General features: G+C 51.0%; 1 protein-coding gene across 2 annotated transcripts in view; it reads right to left on the reverse strand.

Annotated features, from left to right (window-relative positions):
• ASXL3 (ASXL transcriptional regulator 3) overlaps window positions 1-19,601 on the reverse strand; it is a 306,825-nt gene extending 287,224 nt beyond the window's left edge. Inside the window, exon 1 of one of the 2 annotated variants that reach the window (XM_085605686.1) lies at window positions 19,367-19,601. Coding sequence is in view for 1 of the 2 variants with exons in the window: in XM_085605685.1 (XP_085461811.1) it covers window positions 19,367-19,420 (54 nt within the window). In the remaining variant the exon portion in view is untranslated. The remainder of the gene's footprint in view (window positions 1-19,366) is intronic. The other variant, XM_085605685.1, reaches the window with a different exon arrangement.
• Between the last annotated feature and the right edge of the window lie 1,056 nt (window positions 19,602-20,657).

Raw genomic sequence — 20,657 nt, forward strand, 5'->3', positions numbered from 1 at the left:
GTCAGGGAGGGGCACTGTCTGCACTTAAGGTAATATCTTGGCACATATGTTAATGCTGTTCAAACTTGTATTTATGGTTCATTAATTGAAAGCCTTTATTATTAGGGTGAGGGCTCTTAAGTAAATGTTGTAAGCTCTGACTGCACTACTGACAGGTCCAGTCTAAAAATTGTACCCTTTTTTTTTTTTTTTTTTTAAGTTTAGCAATATGAGGCTATGTATAATGCTCCCAGAATACTCTCTGATTTGATGCAAATATTTGCAGAAGCTTGAAAGCAAGATTGACAATTCTTTGCTTCCAAAATAAAATCTTGATAAAAATGAAAGCAGAAAAAAAGACTTTGCTAAACTACTGTAAAATTTCAGGTACCATTTCTTTGCAGCTTCATTTAGTAACATGTGTTGATCCATGCTAGTATTTCCCAAAAATATTAATTATGGAAAATCAGTGTAACCAGTTTCAATAGGATTAAGGGAAACAAAAATAAACAAGCATTGGCACAGGCAGTAGGTCTGAAATTGGTGGTCAGCTTCTTTTTTTGCATGTTTTTTGTAAAACCTTATTGGTGTGGGAGCTGCCAGGTCCTCACCATTATAACAAACATTGGCAAAAGCAAAAATAGTTTTTAGTCTCAAAAAGCACAAGCTGCCACAGTAGTTACTGGCACTGGACAAAATTACTTTGTGTGCCGATATGCTCCTTGTGAAAGAGTACAATGCTGCCACTCACAGTGAAGCCAGCTAATACAGAGAGAGAGAGAGAGAGAGAGACAGAATTTGTATTAACGCAAAAGGTAATGTCAGACTAAATATGGGGCCCATTTATTAACGAAAGTCTCAAAAGTGCACCCATGGTATATGTGTTTGCATTAAGTGCAGCTCTACGGCTTTCATGAATTCCCAAGAATTTACAGAAGTAAGACAAGAAATAGTACTTCTAGAAAATATTTGTAAACTGCATTTTACCATGAGCAAATATGCATGTGTTGATTATGCTCATGCGAAAATCTGAATGTTTGCAAGTACACTTTCCCTCAAAGCTCTTTTTCCCAACTCTGGAAGAAGGTTTACGCCTGCCATTGTCAGGAGTAAATTTCCAACATTTCTCAGTATGGGAAAAGATTAGAGAAGAGTTGTTGAAAACCCTTAAAACACGCAAGCTAGTAGGTTTGCACAGACTCAAAAGGGCATTCTAACCCTGGAACTATTGCTTACCACTACCTTCATCCGCAGTATGTAGATCTACGGAAACGTGGCAACATAAGGGGATTGCAATTATTCAAACACTACTATGGTATGAGCCCTGGCATAATCAGAGAGCCTATATCAGAGCTCTTATATAATGAGATTGCTGCCATCATTTGTCACAAAGGGACAAGTGGATTTTGTTACAGGACAAGTAGATTTATGAAGCAACCTGCCCCATGGACAAGTCGATATTTTATAAAATTCCACACCCCTGCTCAGTAGTCAGATAAGAAATGCAATATTGGCTGGATAATATCTGAATCACAACCGAATCAGTCAAAGTTGTGAGCCAACAGACCAGGCTAGTGTGGAGGTGTGAGTCCTTGACTACAGGTGGAAACTGGGCAGACAGAAAGATGCAATTTAAGGTAAACTGATACGTGCTTCTAGCTGGTCCTTTGCAGCAAAATGCCTTAAGCAGAACAATGTAAAATTGTGTATCCTGTTCACAATGGACAGCATTTTGACTATGAAGTTCATCAACAAACTGGGAGGCACAAGATGAAGTTCCTGGCTGAGAAGGACTGGATCGCAAGATTTCTGTCACAGTAGAGATCTTGCCAAGAAAGTCCAATCAGATTTCAGAATTGAATTCCAGATTTCTAATTGAGAACAGAAGTTGAATCAATTGATTCTTTTTTATTGAAGGGCGAGTGAGGCCCTTATCATATAGACCTATAAGACTCTTGGCTTCTCGTGTTCTTCAGTTGGAGACCCAATTCAGAGGTAAAAGTGACAAATGAAGTTATCCAGGATTGGGTAGTGGTGGTACGTTATGATTTTCCAAACTTTATCATGATTCCTAAAGTAATGGGGACAGTTCGCATACAGCAGCTGGACATGACACCATTTGGGAAATCTTAGGTGTGGCACCCAGTCCTGTTAGAACTGTTGTGTAACTTTCCTTACACTAGTTTGGAGCCGCCTAATGGACCCCCAGCGAGGTGAGCATCCACTAATAATGCAGACGAGATAAGAACAGGCAAATATAGGTCACAAAATGCCCCAACACTTTACATTTCTTGTCAAAATTCCTTCGCTTCAACTTCTGCAGATACTTTTGCTAGGTGAGTGAGATGGGTTATAGCACATCAGCATACAGTGTTCATTAGATGTGGGGAGGAAAGGAGATAAAGTCATTTGCATCCGAAAGAGATAATGAAAAGTGCTGATTGGTATTCAGTGTACTTTCAAAGGTTACTACTACAAAGTTATTTTGAACATATCTAGTAATAGATAAGCTGTGAACAAGCATAATTGACCCCTCTGGTCCTGACACAGAATGCAACATTTCCTTTGCTTTTGTTTCTGGGAAAGTTTTCAAGTCTAATAAGGACACAAAGGGGAGGATTATCTCACCACGATTGTCTATTGAACACGTAAAATTACTCACGGTTCTGACATATAGTATGATAATGTTTGTTGTATGATAAAGGATGATTTCATCGTATATTTGGACCAGATAGAAGATCATGATGTCTGGATTATTTTGTTGTTCACTGCAAGGAAAAGAGGTAGTATGGATCATGAGGTGTGATATTACTGATTTGTTTGTTACTTACTGGACTATTGTGTTAATGTGACTTTTGCAGTTTTTTTTCATTAAGCTATATGGGCTACATAGTGCTTCAATTGGGTGATATTGTTTTGGCATGTTGTTCTAAAAATGGTTCCTGAGTTAGCAATAACGAAAAGTAAAGCATAATTCTCACCTCTGAATCCTTAACAGAATTCAAATATTTTCCACAACAGCTAGGAAATTTTACATTCCAATTGAAAACTTTTTTAAATTATGTACTACTAGTGAACCATAGTGAATGAGCTATACTGCACAGTACAGAAATAGTCAGAGTATGCAATCTGCACACATTTGTTCAGTAGCGCACATCCAATGTTTCTTACTCCTAAAGAATACGGCATTCTTAAACTCCATTCACTTTGTGTAATCTTTATGTACAATTGCTGGCCCAAATATATATACATACATTTCTATTGTTCAATGGCTGAGCTTACATCATTTGTGGTGAACACTTGGTCGAATTAATGTGCTTCAGACAGGGTAAGAAACCAAAATATTGTGTTACTGAAATATAGTGTTTAACAACAACATTATTAATAATAGCAAAGCCATCGTTTTTTTTGCTCACCATGCCATTCCAGTTTGAACCCAGCCATATGCAAATCAGTCTTGACCCTGTGCCTCATGGGAACAGTCCAGCCCGAACTGCCAAGCCAGGTCCTCCCTGGACTGGAAATAAGCATCCTAGGACCAGTTTCAGGGTTTCGCCCCTCATTTCACCCCTCATCAGCCAGGATAGCTTGATTCCAATGGCATGGAGAGCAAGGGCCCCACGTCTGGGCATACCCTTCCCACTCGGGGTGACAAAGGCAAAAAAACAGTTGATGGACAGAATGCAGAACAATGTCATACATTCACCCCAGTACAGAGATCGAGGCCTAAATCCATTGTTTTTTTGCTCACCATGCCGTTCCAGTTTGAACCCAGCCATATGCAAATCAGTCTTGACCCTGTGCCTCATTGGAACAGTCCATACGAACATAAGCCACACTGTGCATTACTTGGAAAAAATACTGGCTAAATTATAAGAGGCCTTAATGACAACACCCTTGCCAACACAATTGCTTGCTTCTGCACTCAAAAACCGCAACCTATTAGTGCTGTGTCACTGCTACAGCTCACGTGTAAAACAACCTCATGAAAATAGCAAAAATCTTATTTCCCATGCACTGAAGAAAAGCTTAAGAAAACGGCAGGTGAAAAAAATGAAAAGGTCAAACTAAATCAAACTGTATCTCTTTCATGCTAGAAGGAAGAACCAGTTATGTATTGAAGAAAATATAGTGTGTGGAGAACTCGGTCGGAATTTAGTTTTGGGTCACTTGCTACGAGTAAGGTCTCGCAGCAACATGACATCAAGGACGACGTCGGATCAAGCTACTATCATATTATAGTGCTCATGTAGTTAGTTATGCAAGAGAAATGAGAATAAGCATGAGACATTAATGCTTGTAAGACAACTAGGTGGCCACTGTCTTGACTGCTGGATTAAGATCTTATTTATGGGGTAATTTTCATGTTCATTGTTATGCTCTGGACAACCATTAACAGGTCAGCTTTCTAATGGCACTACATTCAGTGCATGATTTTGACAAACCTATCAAAACAAGCATTTGCAAAGCCAACAGGTCTGGCCTTTGTGACCTATTGGCTTTGCTAATTTTTTTTGCTGATGCTGTGCAGTATTCGGCAAGAAGATAAAAGGAAAACAATAGCGTAATGGCGTGTTGCATGCATGCACACGTTCTGACACTGGCATCCTAGTATGATAACAGGTGTGCATGCAGCATGATACAACCGCCATTTTTCCTTTCATTTACCGTTCCAAGATGGCAGATGCTTTTACGTGTGATAAATAAATAGATGTATTTCAACGCACATGAAAGCACATTTCACAAACACACCTGCTGGCAGAAAATGGGATGCTGATGAGCACTCCAAAAATGGTAGATTTAAAAAAAAAAGCATTATGGTCGACGGTGGGAGGGTAGCAACAGAGGAGTCAAAGGGGGACCAGGCAGGGCAGAAATCAACTAGAGGAAACAACATCGAGTGTAGGGGGAGCAACCACGGAGTCTGAGACAACGGATGGAGGAAAGTATAAAACAAAATGTTAATTTTAAAAAAGTCTGGGTGTGGGGGAGCAATGGACGAGGTGAGGATGAGCGGAAGGAGGGAGCAACAAAGAATGCTTGACCGGGCTATAAGCCACTTTTATGTTTTGGTCCACAAGAATTCTTTCAGTATCATATTCAATAACACAATGTAATATGATTTCTATATACAAAACACTAATGTTTATTTACAAAATCAATTGGCATTTCAGTTTGTTAAAATGTGGCTGCTCGTTTTCATGGCAAGTAATTGAAAAGTGCTTTTAGTGAATGGGTCATATCCGAAACATTTAGGCCCTCACTATGAGTGGCCCACTTGAGGTATTTATTACATCAGGTAAAATCCAAGATATCAAGGCTTCAAATGTATTGGGTGAGGTAAGTGCATCCAAATGAGGGCTTCCTCATCGGAAAGGGGAATAAAATGCAGAATGTATACTTTTTGCACCAAAATCCACATGTCTCAGATTTAAGGGACAGTTCTCCCCCCACCCGGATTTTTTTTTAGACAGGACAAACCTGCCCACATGTACAGAGGAACAATGCAGGTGATGCTGTATTTGCCTCAAAACTTATGATCCTGATCCCTACACAAACACATTTTTCTGGAGGGGCCAAAATTGCCTAGGCCACTCATAATAAGAACCTTAGTACCAAGAGTGCATCAACTTACGGTAGAGCACACCTTTTACCATCTAAATCAATTCACAAAAATATATCACAGAGAGAAGAACAATGTTTAATATCAATGGGAGAAGAATGAGGTTTCAAATTTCCAGACGACTACGTTGTTTTGGAACAAAATAGCCTACACACCTACAGTAACGTGGTACCTGTATGTATCAACCTAGTTTGTAGAGGACATATAATATGGCATTATAGTCCGCCGTAGCGGGCTATACCGGCTATTAAAGGCCCGCTCCAGCGTTAAAGGCCCGAGCCGAAGGCGAGGGACTTTAACAAGGGAGCGGGACTTTAATAGCCGGTAAAGCCCAGCTATGAATAGCTCTGAGGTTATTAGAACATTCTGCCACTAGAAGGCAGAATGTTCCAACAAATAAAACAAAGGCCTCTCGGAGTTCGAGGGGTTTGAATTCCCTCTGGCTCCGAAAGGCCTTTGAAAACAACATTGCAATGTTGCTTTGCGGGCCTTTACCGGCCTGTAAAAGCATGGAGCACTCTATTGTCTTCAAATGGAGCTCCCGACATTCCAATGTTCTAATATGTGCTATTGAGGAAGTGGCCTAGTGTAGAGATTACTAGGACTGCAATGTGCACTGCTGCAAAGTTGTTTCAAACATTTAATTCAGTTTCCATTCAATTCACAAAAATCATATACAGTTTTTTCAATGTGCATTTCTGTTATTATACAATGTACATAATCAGTCAATATGTATATACTTGTACATGAATGTTGAACAGAAGTTGAGAGTAAAATAACATTTTAAAGCACCCAATGCATTTCGGGACATTCGTGGTCCCTTCGTCAGGGGTAAGCTGTTGAAAAAAAGGAGAGAATTTCAAAATCTGCATGTCGCGGGATCATTGACTTGTGGTTAAATTTAAGATGAGGTATACGATACCTTTAGAAATTGATTTGAGATTCGCAAGTTCGCGTGTTCATTCTCTAAAGAAACAATATAAAATAAAGTGAAGAGAACTAATCTCTCATATTATTCATCAGTTAATTCAAAGAGCATTAGAAACCCAACTGCATACCTGGTCTGTGTATGTAGTTCTATATGTTTCGTTTTGCGGTAGAGATGAGGGTCTGTAGAGCAAATGAGAGCTGGGTGTTAGCTGATCTGTGTAGAAAGTAGCGGTAGTCAACGCTAGACTTAGAACATGGCTCACCTTGATTAAAGGAGTTCAGATAGAAACGGAGACATGTGACATGAAGGGAACTGGGACCAGAGTTGATTGCGACCGGAGACCGTGAGGAGTCTAAAATGAAAGGGTAAACCTTTTACCTCAAAAAAAGATGCTAGGGCCGATAATTCTGAGAAATGCGAATGATTAAGTGGAGATGTGCTTACCGAGCCGGAGAATTTGAGTGACGGCGTGTGCATCCACGAACGCTCTCGATCGAAAGTTTACTTCCTGGTTGGTTTCAACGGAGTTTAAACGTCACGCCGTATTGGGTAAACACTATAAAAGGACTCAGGTGCTGCCGACTGTGAGACAGGACGTGAATAATCCTGATCTGTGTTTATGGAAAATAAACACCTTGAATGATTTACGATCATAAACCTGAGTGAAATGTTTAAACATCGGGATGTAAAAGTAGTACCCTGAGGTAATAAAAATGGAACAGTTAAACTGGCGTTCTGAAAAAATTCTTGTGTCAGTGTGTCCCTCCGAATAAAGATTTACGAAAATTGGAAGATAAAAAAATAGTCTTGAAAGTAACGTTACATCCTCGCCAAAGGAGAGTAAAGATGTGGTGCCTAGAATTGTTCTAGGCTATTTTGTTTGGTTAGTAGGTTCTAAACATTGATCCTGGAGTTTATACAAATGAATCTGAGATATCTAAAATAAAAAACATAATGAATATTCATATGAGCTCATGTATACAAAATATCATTTTACAATACAGGTCATATTCTGTGATATACTATCCTATTGACATTCTATCTAGGGATAAATGTCGTGTGGTCTATTGGTAAGTCTGGAATGTCGGGTTTGAGATAAGTGTGGGTCAAATGCATTTGAATGGTAGTAGTTTAAAATTGAGTTTGGATCCCGTTGCGGAGTACGTGAATTGAATATTAGTGTTTATTTAAAGAAAACAAGCCATCTCAAATTTGTCATTCAGTCCGTGAGGAGTCAGAGTTTTGGGTTTTTTGATCCAAAATGCTTCTCTTTGTCATAGGTATGAGTTGTCACGATCTGTAAGCTTTGGTACTTCTTCGATGATTTGGAATTTAAGTTGGGCAATTTGATGTCGTGATTCCTCCCAGTGTGTCGCTATACTTGAGGTCGTGCTTTTGGTGCGTATTTTGCTCTTGTGTTCTGTCAGTCGGGTTTTCATTTTTCTCTCGGTTTTACCGACATATAACAATCCGCATGGACATTTAATGGTATAGATTACATTTTCAGAGTTGCATGTAGTGCTGCTGTGTATCTTGATTTTTTGACCCGTAGATGGATGCAATAAGATATCTCCTGTAATTGCGTTATTACAATGGGTACAATTCCAGCACTTTTGTGTGCCTTTGCTTAATTCAAGGGTCCTTGGTGGTTTCTTTCTTTTAGATAGCATTTCTTTTAGGTTTTGTGCTCTTGTGTAGGCAAACAGTGGTTTGTCTTTGAATAAGCCTTTGAAGTCGATTTCTAGTTGGAGTAAGTCCCAGTGTTTTTGTATGTTCTTTTTGATCCTCCTGGATGCCGTGGAATATTTAGATACAAAAACTGTACGTGTGCTGGTTTGTTTGGGAGACTTCTTAAGTAGCTCATCACGTGATCGAGTTTTGACTTTGTTGAGTTGCTCTATAAGTAGATTCTCAGGATACCCTCTGTCTGTGTAATTCTTTATCTGTTGTTTCCATGTAAGTTCGCACGCCGTATTGGTTGAGGAAATTCGTTTTGTTCTCAAAAATTGGAAAACTGGTAAGTTTCGAATCAAGGAAGGAGGATGAAAGCTGCTGTAAAGTAGAGCATTATTTTTGTCAGTCGGTTTTTTGTAGACACTGGTGTGTATTTCACCCTGTTTAACGTCTATCCAGACATCTAAAAATGAGATTGACTTGCGGCTGGTGGTATGGGTGAATTGTATTCTAGGATCTATCAAGTTGAGCGTCCGTATGTTGTTGATTAGTGCTGGTTCTGACTGGTTCCAAATGAGGAAGATGTCATCGATGAAGCGTTTGAAGAATATGAGACCTTCTTTCCACGTGGGGTCCTTGAGGATGTAATCATTTTCGAACTTTGCCATGTACGTATTAGCGTATACTGGTGCTCCTGGAAAGCCCATGGATGTACCGTTCAGCTGTATGTAAAACTGTTCATCCCAACAGAAATAGCTGTTTTGCAGACAGAACTCAAGTAGTTGTAGGATGAAGTATTTGGGTATTTGTGTATTTTCCTGTGGCAATAAAGCCCATTCGACTGCTTCAATTCCATTCGGTATCGACGTGTACAATGCAACCACGTCTATGGTACATAAGATCCAATTTTCTGTGTTTAGGTTTTTGATCATTTGAATGTTTCTGAGGAAATCCGTGGTATCTTCTATGTAAGTTTCCCAATTTTGAACAAATGGCTGCAGAAAAGTGTCAATATACCGTCCAGGTTTTTCAAATATAGAGTCGCAGCCAGAGACGATAGGTCTAAAAGGAGGATCCAATAGATTTTGTATACCTCATCTTAAGTTTAACCACAAGTCAATGATCCCGCGACATGCAGATTTTGAAATTCTCTCCTTTTTTTCAACAGCTTACCCCTGACGAAGGGACCACGAATGTCCCGAAATGCATTGGGTGCTTTAAAATTTTATTTTACTCTCAACTTCTGTTCAACATTCATGTACAAGTATATACATATTGACTGATTATGTACATTGTATAATAACAGAAATGCACATTGAAAAAACTGTATATGATTTTTGTGAATTGTATGGAAACTGAATTAAATGTTTGAAACAACTTTGCAGCAGTGCACATTGCAGTCCTAGTAATCTCTACACTAGGCCACTTCCTCAGTTACTTCACGTGCCACGCAAGCATATGGCAATGTTGCACGCATACCGTTAAAACTTTTGTTTTATACTTCAACACGAGTGCGCTCACCACCCATTCCCACTAATATGTGCTATGACATATAGGGTCTACTAGCTGAGCAAATTCCATTGTGATACATGTTTCCAATCTTAAAAAAGTGGAGCTAAGTTATAAGGCAGTTACAAAGTATTAAGAGGAGTGAATCAAAAACTCTGGAGTTAACAGACGCAAAGAAACTGATGTGTTGTTGTGAGTGCGCACATCAGTCTTGTACACTAAACTTTCCTTCATTCTGCAGAGTGCGCCGTATTGTTATTACATTCTCTCAGAGAAGTGAATTGGCTCAGACACGGGTGGGTCCCTTGCTCACTATGCCACTTCAGCTTAGGCTGCACTTCAGTCATTTTTTTGGAAATTCTACAAACCTACGATAGTCTACGAGTACCCAGAGATGGTGGAATACAAGGAGTTCACTGTGGACATGGATAATGTGGCAAAAGAAGAGCTGTAACAATTAGACACAATGCAACAGACCAATACTGAAAGTGGATGGCACAGGTGCCACTGGGATCAGCAGTCGACGTGCAAAAGGGCAATGTGAAGCAGGATGTACATTCAACAGGTATGACAGGCTCCAATCGGCACGAGGCGCGACAAAGCAGCACGAGGCGCGACAAAGCAGCACGAGGCGCGGCACGAGGCGCGCCAAAGAGACACAGAACGCGGCAAAGAGACACAGGGCGCGGCAAAGAGACATAGGGCGCGGCACGAGGCGCGCCAAAGAGACACAGAACGCGGCAAAGAGACACAGGGCGCGGCAAAGAGACACAGGGCGCGGCAAAGAGGGGTGAGGCGCGGCAAAGAGGGGCGAGGCGCGGCAAAGAGGGGTGAGGCGCGGCAAAGAGGGGCGAGGCGCGGCAAAGAGGGGCGAGGTGTGGCAATGAGGGGCGAGGTGCGGCACAGAGGGGCGAGGTGCGGCAAAGAGGGGCGAGGTGCGGCAAAGAGGGGCGAGGTGCGGCAAAGAGGGGCGAGGTGCGGCAAAGAGGGGCGAGGTGCGGCAAAGAGGGGCGAGGTGCGGCAAAGAGGGGCGAGGTGCGGCAAAGAGAGTCGCGGCAAAGAGGGGCGAGGCGAGGCACGGGCAAGGCGCAGCAAAGAGGCACGGGAAAGAGGCACAGGAAAGAGGCACGGCAAAAAGGCATGGAAAAGAGGCACGGGAGCGGTGCGGCAAACAGGCACGGGCGAGGCGCAGCAAAGAGGCACGGGCGAGGCGCGACAAAGTGGCAAGGCGCGGCAAAGAGACACAGGGCCCGGCAAAGAAACACAGGGCGCGGCAAAGAGGGGCGAGGCGCAGCATAGAGGGGCGAGGCGCAGCATTAAGGGGCGAGGCGCAGCATAGAGGGACGAGGCGCAGCATAGAGGGACGAGGCGCAGCATAGAGGGACGAGGCGCAGCATAGAGGGACGAGGGTGCAGCAAAGTGGGGCGGGGCGCAGCAAAGTGGGGCGGGGCGCAGCAAAGTGGGGCGGGGCGCAGCATAGAGGGGCGGGGCGCAGCATAGAGGGGCGGGGTGCAGCATAGAGGGGCGAGGCACAGCATAGAGGGGCGAGGCACAGCATAGAGGGGCGAGGCACAGCATAGAGGGGCGAGGCACAGCATAGAGGGGCGAGGCACAGCATAGAGGGGCGAGGCACAGCATAGAGGGGCGAGGCACAGCATAGAGGGGCGAGGCACAGCATAGAGGGGCGAGGCACAGCATAGAGGGGCGAGGCACAGCAAAGAGGGGCGAGGCACAGCAAAGAGGGGCGAGGCACAGCAAAGAGGGGCGGGGCACAGCAAAGAGGGGCGGGGCACAGCAAAGAGGAGCGGGGCACAGCAAAGAGGAGCGGGGCACAGCAAAGAGGAGCGGGGCACAGCAAAGAGGAGCGGGGCACAGCAAAGAGGAGCGAAGCACGGCAAAGAGACACAGGGCGCGGCAAAGAGACATAGGGCGCTGTAAAGAGGGGCGCGGCAAGGAGGGGCGATGCGCGGCAAGGAGGGGCGCGGCAAAGAGGGGCGAGGCGCGGCAGAGAGGGGCGAGGCGCAGTGCAAGGCGCGGCAAAGAGGGGCAAGGCGCGGCAAAGAGGGGCAAGGCGCGGCAAAGAGGGGCAAGGCGCGGCAAAGAGGGGCAAGGCGCGGCAAAGAGGGGCGAGGTGCGGCAAAGAGGGGCGAGGGAAGGCACGGGCAAGGCGCAGCAAAGAGGCACGGCAAAGAGGGGCACAGCAAAGAGGGGCGCGGCAAAGAGGGGTGAGGCGCGGCAAAGAGGGGCGCTGCGTGGCAAGGAGGGGCGCGGCGTGGCAAAGAGGGGCGCGGCGCGGCAAAGAGACACAGGGCGCTGTAAAGAGGGGCGATGCGTGGCAAGGAGGGGCGCAGCAAAGAGGGGCGCGGCAAAGAGGGGCGCGGCGCGGCAAAGAGGGGCGAGGCGCAGGGCAAGGCGCGGCAAAGAGGGGCGAGGCGCGGCAAAGAGGGGCGAGGTGCGGCAAAGAGGGGCGAGGTGCGGCAAAGAGGGGCGAGGTAAGCACGGGCAAGGCGCAGCAAAGAGGCACGGCAAAGAGGGGCGCGGCAAAGAGGGGCGCGGCAAAGAGGGGAGCGGTAAAGAGGGGCGCGGCAAAGAGGGGCGCGGCAAAGAGGGGCGCGGCAAAGAGGGGCGCAGCGCGGCAAAGAGGGGCGCAGCGCGGCAAAGAGGGGCGCAGCGCGGCAAAGAGGGGCGAGGCACGGCAAAGAGGCGCGGCAAAGAGGCACGGCAAAGAGGCGCGGCAAAGTGGCGAGGCGCGGCAAAGATACACAGGGCCCGGCAAAGAAACACAGGGCGCAGCAAAGAAACACAGGGCGCAGCAAAGAGGGGCGAGGCGCAGCATAGAGGGGCGAGGCGTGGCATAGAAGGGCGAGGCGCGGCAAAGTGGGGCGGGGCGCGGCAAAGTGGGGCGGGGCGCGGCAAAGTGGGGCGGGGCGCGGCAAAGTGGGGCGGGGCGCGGCAAAGAGGGGCGGGGCGCGGCAAAGAGGGGCGGGGCGCGGCAAAGAGGGGCGAGGCACAGCATAGAGGGGCGAGGCACAGCATAGAGGGGCGAGGCACAGCATAGAGGGGCGAGGCACAGCATAGAGGGGCGAGGCACAGCATAGAGGGGCGAGGCACAGCATAGAGGGGCGAGGCACAGCATAGAGGGGTGAGGCACAGCAAAGAGGGGCGAGGCACAGCAAAGAGGGGCGAGGCACAGCAAAGAGGGGCGAGGCACAGCAAAGAGGGGCGAGGCACAGCAAAGAGGGGCGGGGCACAGCAAAGAGGAGCGGGGCACAGCAAAGAGGAGCGGGGCACAGCAAAGAGGAGCGGGGCACAGCAAAGAGGAGCGGGGCACAGCAAAGAGGAGCGAAGCACGGCAAAGAGACACAGGGCGCGGCAAAGAGACATAGGGCGCTGTAAAGAGGGGCGCGGCAAGGAGGGGCGATGCGCGGCAAGGAGGGGCGTGGCAAAGAGGGGCGAGGCGCGGCAGAGAGGGGCGAGGCGCAGGGCAAGGCGCGGCAAAGAGGGGCAAGGCGCGGCAAAGAGGGGCAAGGCGCGGCAAAGAGGGGCAAGGCGCGGCAAAGAGGGGCGAGGTGCGGCAAAGAGGGGCGAGGTGCGGCAAAGAGGGGCGAGGTAAGGCACGGGCAAGGCGCAGCAAAGAGGCACGGCAAAGAGGGGCACGGCAAAGAGGGGCGCGGCAAAGAGGGGTGAGGCGCGGCAAAGAGGGGCGCTGCGTGGCAAGGAGGGGCGCGGCGTGGCAAAGAGGGGCGCGGCGCGGCAAAGAGACACAGGGCGCTGTAAAGAGGGGCGATGCGTGGCAAGGAGGGGCGCAGCAAAGAGGGGCGCGGCAAAGAGGGGCGCGGCGCGGCAAAGAGGGGCGAGGCGCAGGGCAAGGCGCGGCAAAGAGGGGCGAGGCGCGGCAAAGAGGGGCGAGGTGCGGCAAAGAGGGGCGAGGTGCGGCAAAGAGGGGCGGGGTAAGCACGGGCAAGGCGCAGCAAAGAGGCACGGCAAAGAGGGGCGAGGCAAAGAGGGGCGCGGCAAAGAGGGGCGCGGCAAAGAGGGGCGCGGCAAAGAGGGGCGCGGCGCGGCAAAGAGGGGCGCGGCGCGGCAAAGAGGGGCGCAGCGCGGCAAAGAGGGGCGCAGCGCGGCAAAGAGGGGCGAGGCGCGGCGCGGCAAAGAGGGGCGAGGCGCGGGGCGAGGCGCGGCGAAGAGGGGCGAGGCGCGGCGAAGAGGGGCGAGGCGCGGCGAAGAGGGGCGAGGCGCGGCGAAGAGGGGCGAGGCGCGGCGAAGAGGGGCGAGGCGCGGCGAAGAGGGGCGACGCGCGGCGAAGAGGGGCGACGCGCGGCGAAGAGGGGCGACGCGCGGCGAAGAGGGGCGACGCGCGGCGAAGAGGGGCGACGCGCGGCGAAGAGGCTGGGGCGACGCGCGGCGAAGAGGCTGGGGCGACGCGCGGCGAAGAGGCTGGGGCGACGCGCGGCGAAGAGGCTGGGGCGACGCGCGGCGAAGAGGCTGGGGCGACGCGCGGCGAAGAGGCTGGGGCGACGCGCGGCGAAGAGGCTGGGGCGACGCGCGGCGAAGAGGCTGGGGCGACGCGCGGCGAAGAGGCTGGGGCGACGCGCGGCGAAGAGGCTGGGGCGACGCGCGGCGAAGAGGCTGGGGCGACGCGCGGCGAAGAGGCTGGGGCGACGCGCGGCGAAGAGGCTGGGGCGACGCGCGGCGAAGAGGCTGGGGCGACGCGCGGCGAAGAGGCTGGGGCGACGCGCGGCGAAGAGGCTGGGGCGACGCGCGGCGAAGAGGCTGGGGCGACGCGCGGCGAAGAGGCTGGGGCGACGCGCGGCGAAGAGGCTGGGGCGACGCGCGGCGAAGAGGCTGGGGCAACAAAGAGGCTGGGGCGACGCGCGGCAAAGAGGCTGGGGCGACGCGAGGCAAAGAGGCTGGGGCGACGCGCGGCAAAGAGGCTGGGGCGACGCGCGGCAAAGAGGCTGGGGCGACGCGCGGCAAAGAGGCTGGGGCGACGCGCGGCAAAGAGGCTGGGGCGACGCGCGGCAAAGAGGCTGGGGCGACGCGCGGCAAAGAGGCTGGGGCGACGCGCGGCAAAGAGGCTGGGGCGACGCGCGGCAAAGAGGCTGGGGCGACGCGCGGCAAAGAGGCTGGGGCGACGCGCGGCAAAGAGGCTGGGGCGACGCGCGGCAAAGAGGCTGGGGCGACGCGCGGCAAAGAGGCAGGGACGACGCGCGGCAAAGAGGCAGGGGCGACGCGCGGCAAAGAGGCAGGGGCGACGCGCGGCAAAGAGGCAGGGGCGACGCGCGGCAAAGAGGCAGGGGCGACGCGTGGCATAGAGGCACTGGAGACGCGCGGCACAGAGGTACTGGAGATGCGGAGGCACGGGGCGAGGCGCAGCAGAGGCACGGGGCGAGGCGCAACAAAGAGGGACGGGGCGAGGCGCAGCAAAGAGGCACGGGCGTGGCGCAGCAAAGAGGCACGAGGCGAGGCGCAGCAAAGAGGTACGAGGCGCAGCAAAGAAGCGAGAGTCACAGCAAAGGAGCGTGAGGCACAGCAAAGGAGCGCGAGGCACAGCAAAGGAGCGCGAGGCACAGCAAAGAGGCGCAAGGTACATCAAGGAGGTGCAAGGCACATCAAGGAGGTGCAAGGCACATCAAGGAGGCGCAAGGCACATCAAGGGGGCACAAGGCACATCAAGGGGGCACAAGGCACATCAAGGGGGCACAAGGCACATCAAGGGGGCATGGGTGACGCGCAGCAAAGAGGCACAGGTGATACGGGGCAAACAGCTGTAATTTGCAAGAAGGCATTGGACGAAGGACCACAAAGAGGCACAGGGAAAGGCATGGCAAAGGGCGAGCAGCGGAAAAGAGACAACATAGTCTACTATGCCAACGACACTCAGCTTATCCTATCCCTCACTAACGAACCCACAGTCGGCAAGAACAACTTCCACGAAGGGATGAAAGCCGTCGCTAACTGAATGAGAGATGCTACCTCAAGCTCAACTCAGACAAAATGGAAGTCCTCATCCTGGGATCCACCCCCTCTGCTTGGAATGACTCCTGGTGGCCCGCTGCACTGGGAACTCCCCCCCCCCCCCCCCACAACCACGGACCATGCACAAAACCTCTGCATCATAATGGACTCCTCGATCACAATGAACCGCCAGATCAACACTCTCCTTTTCATACTTCAACACGCGCCACCTGCTCTGAAAGACCATTAAATGGATCCCAACCGAATCCAGGAAGACTGTTACCAACGTCCTCATCAGCAGCAGACTCGACTACGGCAACACACTCTATGCTGGTGTCACCCAGAAACTCCTCTGGAGGTTCCAGAAACTCCAAAACGCTGCAGCCAAACGGGCCCTTAACATCCCCGCCCCAGCCACATCAAACAAGACCTGCGTGAACTCTAATGGCTCCCAGTTGACAGAAGAATAACCTTCAAGCTCCTCACCCATGCATACAAGGCCCTCCACATCACCGGACCTGCATACCTGAAACACTGCCTCTCATTCCACGCACCCAAAAGACCCCTCCGATCCACCCAGCTGTCACTAGCCACCCTCCCACGGATCTGCAAGACCAGAACCTGAGGCAGTTCTTTCTCCTACCTCGCCGCCAAGACTTGGAACACCATGCCCTAGCCTCAGACAATCCCCATCGCTGTCCCAATTCAGGAAGGCACTCAAGACCTGGATTCTTCGGATGAACCCAGCGCTCAGACGGATCTGCAGTCCACCCACTCCTCCAAGCGCCTTGAGACACTCACGGGTTGGTAGCCACGCTTTACAAACCCCTGACTGATTGATTGAGGCACACAACGAGGCACAGCAATGAGGCACAGGACGAGGCAGGGCAAAGAAGCACAGGACGAGGCAGGGCAAAGAAGCACAGGACGAGGCAGGGCAAAGAGGCACAGGACGAGGCAGGGCAAAGAGGCACAGGACGAGGCAGGGCAAAGAGGCACAGGACGAGGCAGGGCAAAGAGGCACAGGACGAGGCAAATCGCTGCAAAGAGGCAGGGGAAAAATGCTGCAAAGAGTGAGACACAGAAAAGAGGTAGGGAATGAGACGCAGCAAAGATGTAGGGGGTGAGACGCTGCACAGAAAGAGGGGGTGTGGTGCTTCGGAGAGGCGGGCATGGGTGAGACGCTGCACGGAAGGAGGGGGTGTGGTGCTTCGGAGAGGCGGGCATGGTGCTTCGGAGAGGCGGGCATGCTGCAGCACAGAGGCAAGGGGGGTGGTGCAGCACAAAGACAGGGGGCGGGGCACAACAGAGAGGCAGGGGACGAGCCGCAACAAAGAAGCGGGCTACGAGGCACAGCTAAAAGGCAGGAGATGAGGCACAGCTAAGAGGCAAGGGACAAGGCGCAACAATGAGACAAGAGGTGCAGTGCAGAAAAGAGGCATGGTGTGAGGCGCAGTAGGGGCGAGGAGCAGAAAAGAGGCAGGTGCAAGGAGTAGTAAAGTGGAAGGTGAGGGGCGCAGCAAAGAGGAAGGTGAGGGGTGCAGCAAAGAGGAAGGTGAGGGGCGCAGCAAAGAGGAAGGTGAGGGGCGCAGCAAAGAGGAAGGTGAGGGGCGTAGCAGAGAAAGGTGAGGGGCGCAGCAGAGGAAGGTGAGGGGCGCAGCAAAGAGGAAGGTGAGGGGCGTGGGAAGGTGAGGGGCGCAACAAATGGGAAGGTGAGGGGCCAGCAAATGGGAAGGTGAGGGGTGCAGCAAATGGGAAGGTGAGGGGCGCAGCAAATGGGAAGGTGAGGGGCGCAGCAAATGGGAAGGTGAGGGGCGCAGCAAATGGGAAGGTGAGGGGCGCAGCAAAAAGGAAGGTGAGGGGCGCAGCAAAAAGGAAGGTGAGGGGCGCAGCAAAAAGGAAGGTGAGGGGCGCAGCAAAAAGGAAGGTGCGGGCGCAGCAAAAAGGAAGGTGCGGGCGCAGCAAAAAGGAAGGTGCGGGCGCAGCAAAGAGGAAGGTGCGGGCGCAGCAAAGAGGAAGGTGCGGGCGCAGCAAAGAGGAAGGTGCGGGCGCAGCAAAGAGGAAGGTGTGAGGCGCAGCAAAGAGGAAGGTGTGAGGCGCAGCAAACAGATGGGGTCAGGCGCAGCAAACAGATGAGGTCAGGCGCAGCAAACAGATGGGGTCAGGCGCAGCAAAGAAGCAAGGGTGAAGAGCAGCAAAGAGGCAGGGGGCGAGGCATAGCAAAGAGGCAGGGGGCGAGGCATAGCAAAGAGGCAGTGGGCAAGGTGAAGCAAAGAGGCAGGGGGCGAGGTGAAGCAAAGAGGCAGGGGGCGAGGTGAAGCAAAGAGGCAGGGGGCGAGGTGAAGGAAACAGATGGGGCGAAAAGCAGCAAAGAGGCAGGAGGCAAGGCACACGTGGCAGAGCAAGGAGGGTCCGGGCACAGACAGGCGTGGGGAGACACTCAGCAAAGCAGACTAAAGGAATGCACAGTAATGGGCACTAGGTGATGCACAAACAGCATGGGCCACTGGGTGATGCACTAATGGGAGCCAATGAGTATTGTACAGATTGGAGGCACTGAGCAATGCACATGCTGGAGGCACTGGGTGATGCACAGATATAGAACCCTGGGTGGTGCACAGATTAGATGTACTGGGTGATGCAAATATCAGGGGGTAGGGGACCTGGATGATGCACAGATAGGGGACCCTGGGTGATGCACAGATAGGGGGCCCTGGGTGGGGCACAGATAGGGGGCCCTGGGTGGGGCACAGATAGGGGGCACTGGGTGAGGCACAGATAGGGCGCACTGGGTGAGGCACAGATCGGGGGCACTGAGTGAAGCACAGATCGGGGGCACTGGGTGAAGCACAGTTAGGGGGCACTGGGTGAAGCACAGTTAGGGGGCACTGGGTGAAGCACAGTTAGGGGGCACTGGGTGAAGCACAGATCGGGGGCACTGGGTGAAGCACAGATCGGGGGCACTGGGTGAAGCACAGATAGGGGGCACTGGGTGAAGCACAGATCGGGGGCACTGGGTGAAGCACAGATCGGGGGCACTGAGTGAAGCACAGATCGGGGGCACTGGGTGAAGCACAGTTAGGGGGCACTGGGTGAAGCACAGTTAGGGGGCACTGGGTGAAGCACAGATAGGGGGCACTGGGTGAAGCACAGATGGGGAGCACTGGGTGAAGCACAGATGGGGAGCACTGGGTGAGGCACAGATAGGGGGCAGTGGGTGATGTACAGATCGGGGGCACTGGGTGATGCACCATCGGGGGCACTGGGTGATGCAGAGATGGAGGCATTTGGTGATGCAGAGATGGGGCACTGGGTGATGCATAGATAGGAGGCATTGGGTGATGCACAGATAGGAGTGCATTGGGTGATGCACAGATAGGAGTGCATTGGGTGATGCACAGATAGGAGTGCATTGGGCGATGCACATTTAAGAGTGCATTGGGTGATGCACAGATAGGAGTGCATTGGGTAATGCACAGATAAGAGTGCATTGGGTGATGCACAACCAGAAATGCAGGGTGTCATGCACAGTGTGCAAGATACAGTGTCCCATACCCTGCGATAACGCCCCTTTACTGCCCATCACTTTGGGCATTCTAGGATTGGGGGAGGGTCTCGCAAGTACTATGCGCAGCTTACGTCACACGAGGAGGGGCGCGGGTAGAACAATGCCCGGGCTGCGCTGCACGTACCAGGCGGGCAGCCTCGGCCCAGGTGCGGTCCTTCTTCTTCCTCTTGTCTTTCATGTTTGCATCTCATTGATGGAGCTGGTGGCGTGGATGATCCACGGCGCGCGGGTGCTACTGGTGAACCGGAGTGGGCGGATCAGATTGGGGCCGCGACTCGCGCACAGCAGCAGCTGACAGCTCTCGCCGCTGAGGCTTGGAAGCGACTAGTTCCCATCACAGGAAACGGCCGGGCGACGTCGCTACGTCACGTGACAAGCACGTACTGTGCCGCTGAGGGCGCATGCGCAAACGTTTGGGTATGTCTCGGCCCCACCCGACTCAAGAGAGAATCTTATTGGAGCAGAGCTGCTCAGGTAGCGGCATATGGAAAAGTCATACCTGCGCTGAAGTAGCGGAATGGATAGTAAGAGAAGAGCGGTGTACGCTGTCGTTAAAAAAATATATATAATAAACTGCTTCGAAATTAAAAGAACTAGAGGTGGTGGAGTTCACCTTGCATTAAAAGATTTGTTTTTCTTCTTGTGCATGAAAAATAACTTTTAAAGCGAAGGTGTGTATTGATGGTGAGGTGTAGCAATACACAAGGAAAATACAAAGCACCGTTGTAGATTTTACCTCTAAAACTACATTTGTACTCTCGGGATGGCTGGAAAAACGTGGATATTCTTTTGTTACAAAGTAAAAGGGAACAAACGAGATAGTTCAGAGTGAGTTGAGCTAGAGCTCTGCCCTGGCGCGATAAAATCAAATTATGAGCAGTTGTGCAGTCCTTTTTTCTTTAAAGTTTACACGATTCTCAGTTTGAATGCAAATTACGTTACTGTATTGTGAGTTACCAAGTTCATGATTTCTGAACATAAACTAACCAACATTTAAGGAGGCACAACCTAGAGATAGTTAATTATGTGATTACACATTGTATACGTTGCCAAGTAAGTTATTTTATATAGAGCAATCTCAATAAAATGCCTTTTATACTATACATACGTGAGGGTTTTTATTTTTGTGTTGCCACCAATTAATCACTTCTATTTGCTCCTAGATTAGGACGGCCAGCCACCCTGCATTTTTCAGGTTTCTCCTGCAATCGTGGCTCTTAGGAACTGCTCGCAAACAGACACTGCATTTTGGTTCCCCAACACTTTCAACCGTTTTAAAAGACAAGCCGCATTCCATCTTTCAACCTTTTATAAACTGAAAAAAGAGGTACCTGTCGCTGCGTGAGAGAGTAAAGCTGTACCACAGGGTGCGTTCTGCACAATGTAGTGCGGGAGCACGTTCACCTATTGAGCTG

Source organism: Triturus cristatus, chromosome 5_1 (genome assembly GCF_964204655.1).
Source record: "Triturus cristatus chromosome 5_1, aTriCri1.1, whole genome shotgun sequence".
Taxonomy (NCBI): Eukaryota; Metazoa; Chordata; class Amphibia; order Caudata; family Salamandridae; genus Triturus; species Triturus cristatus.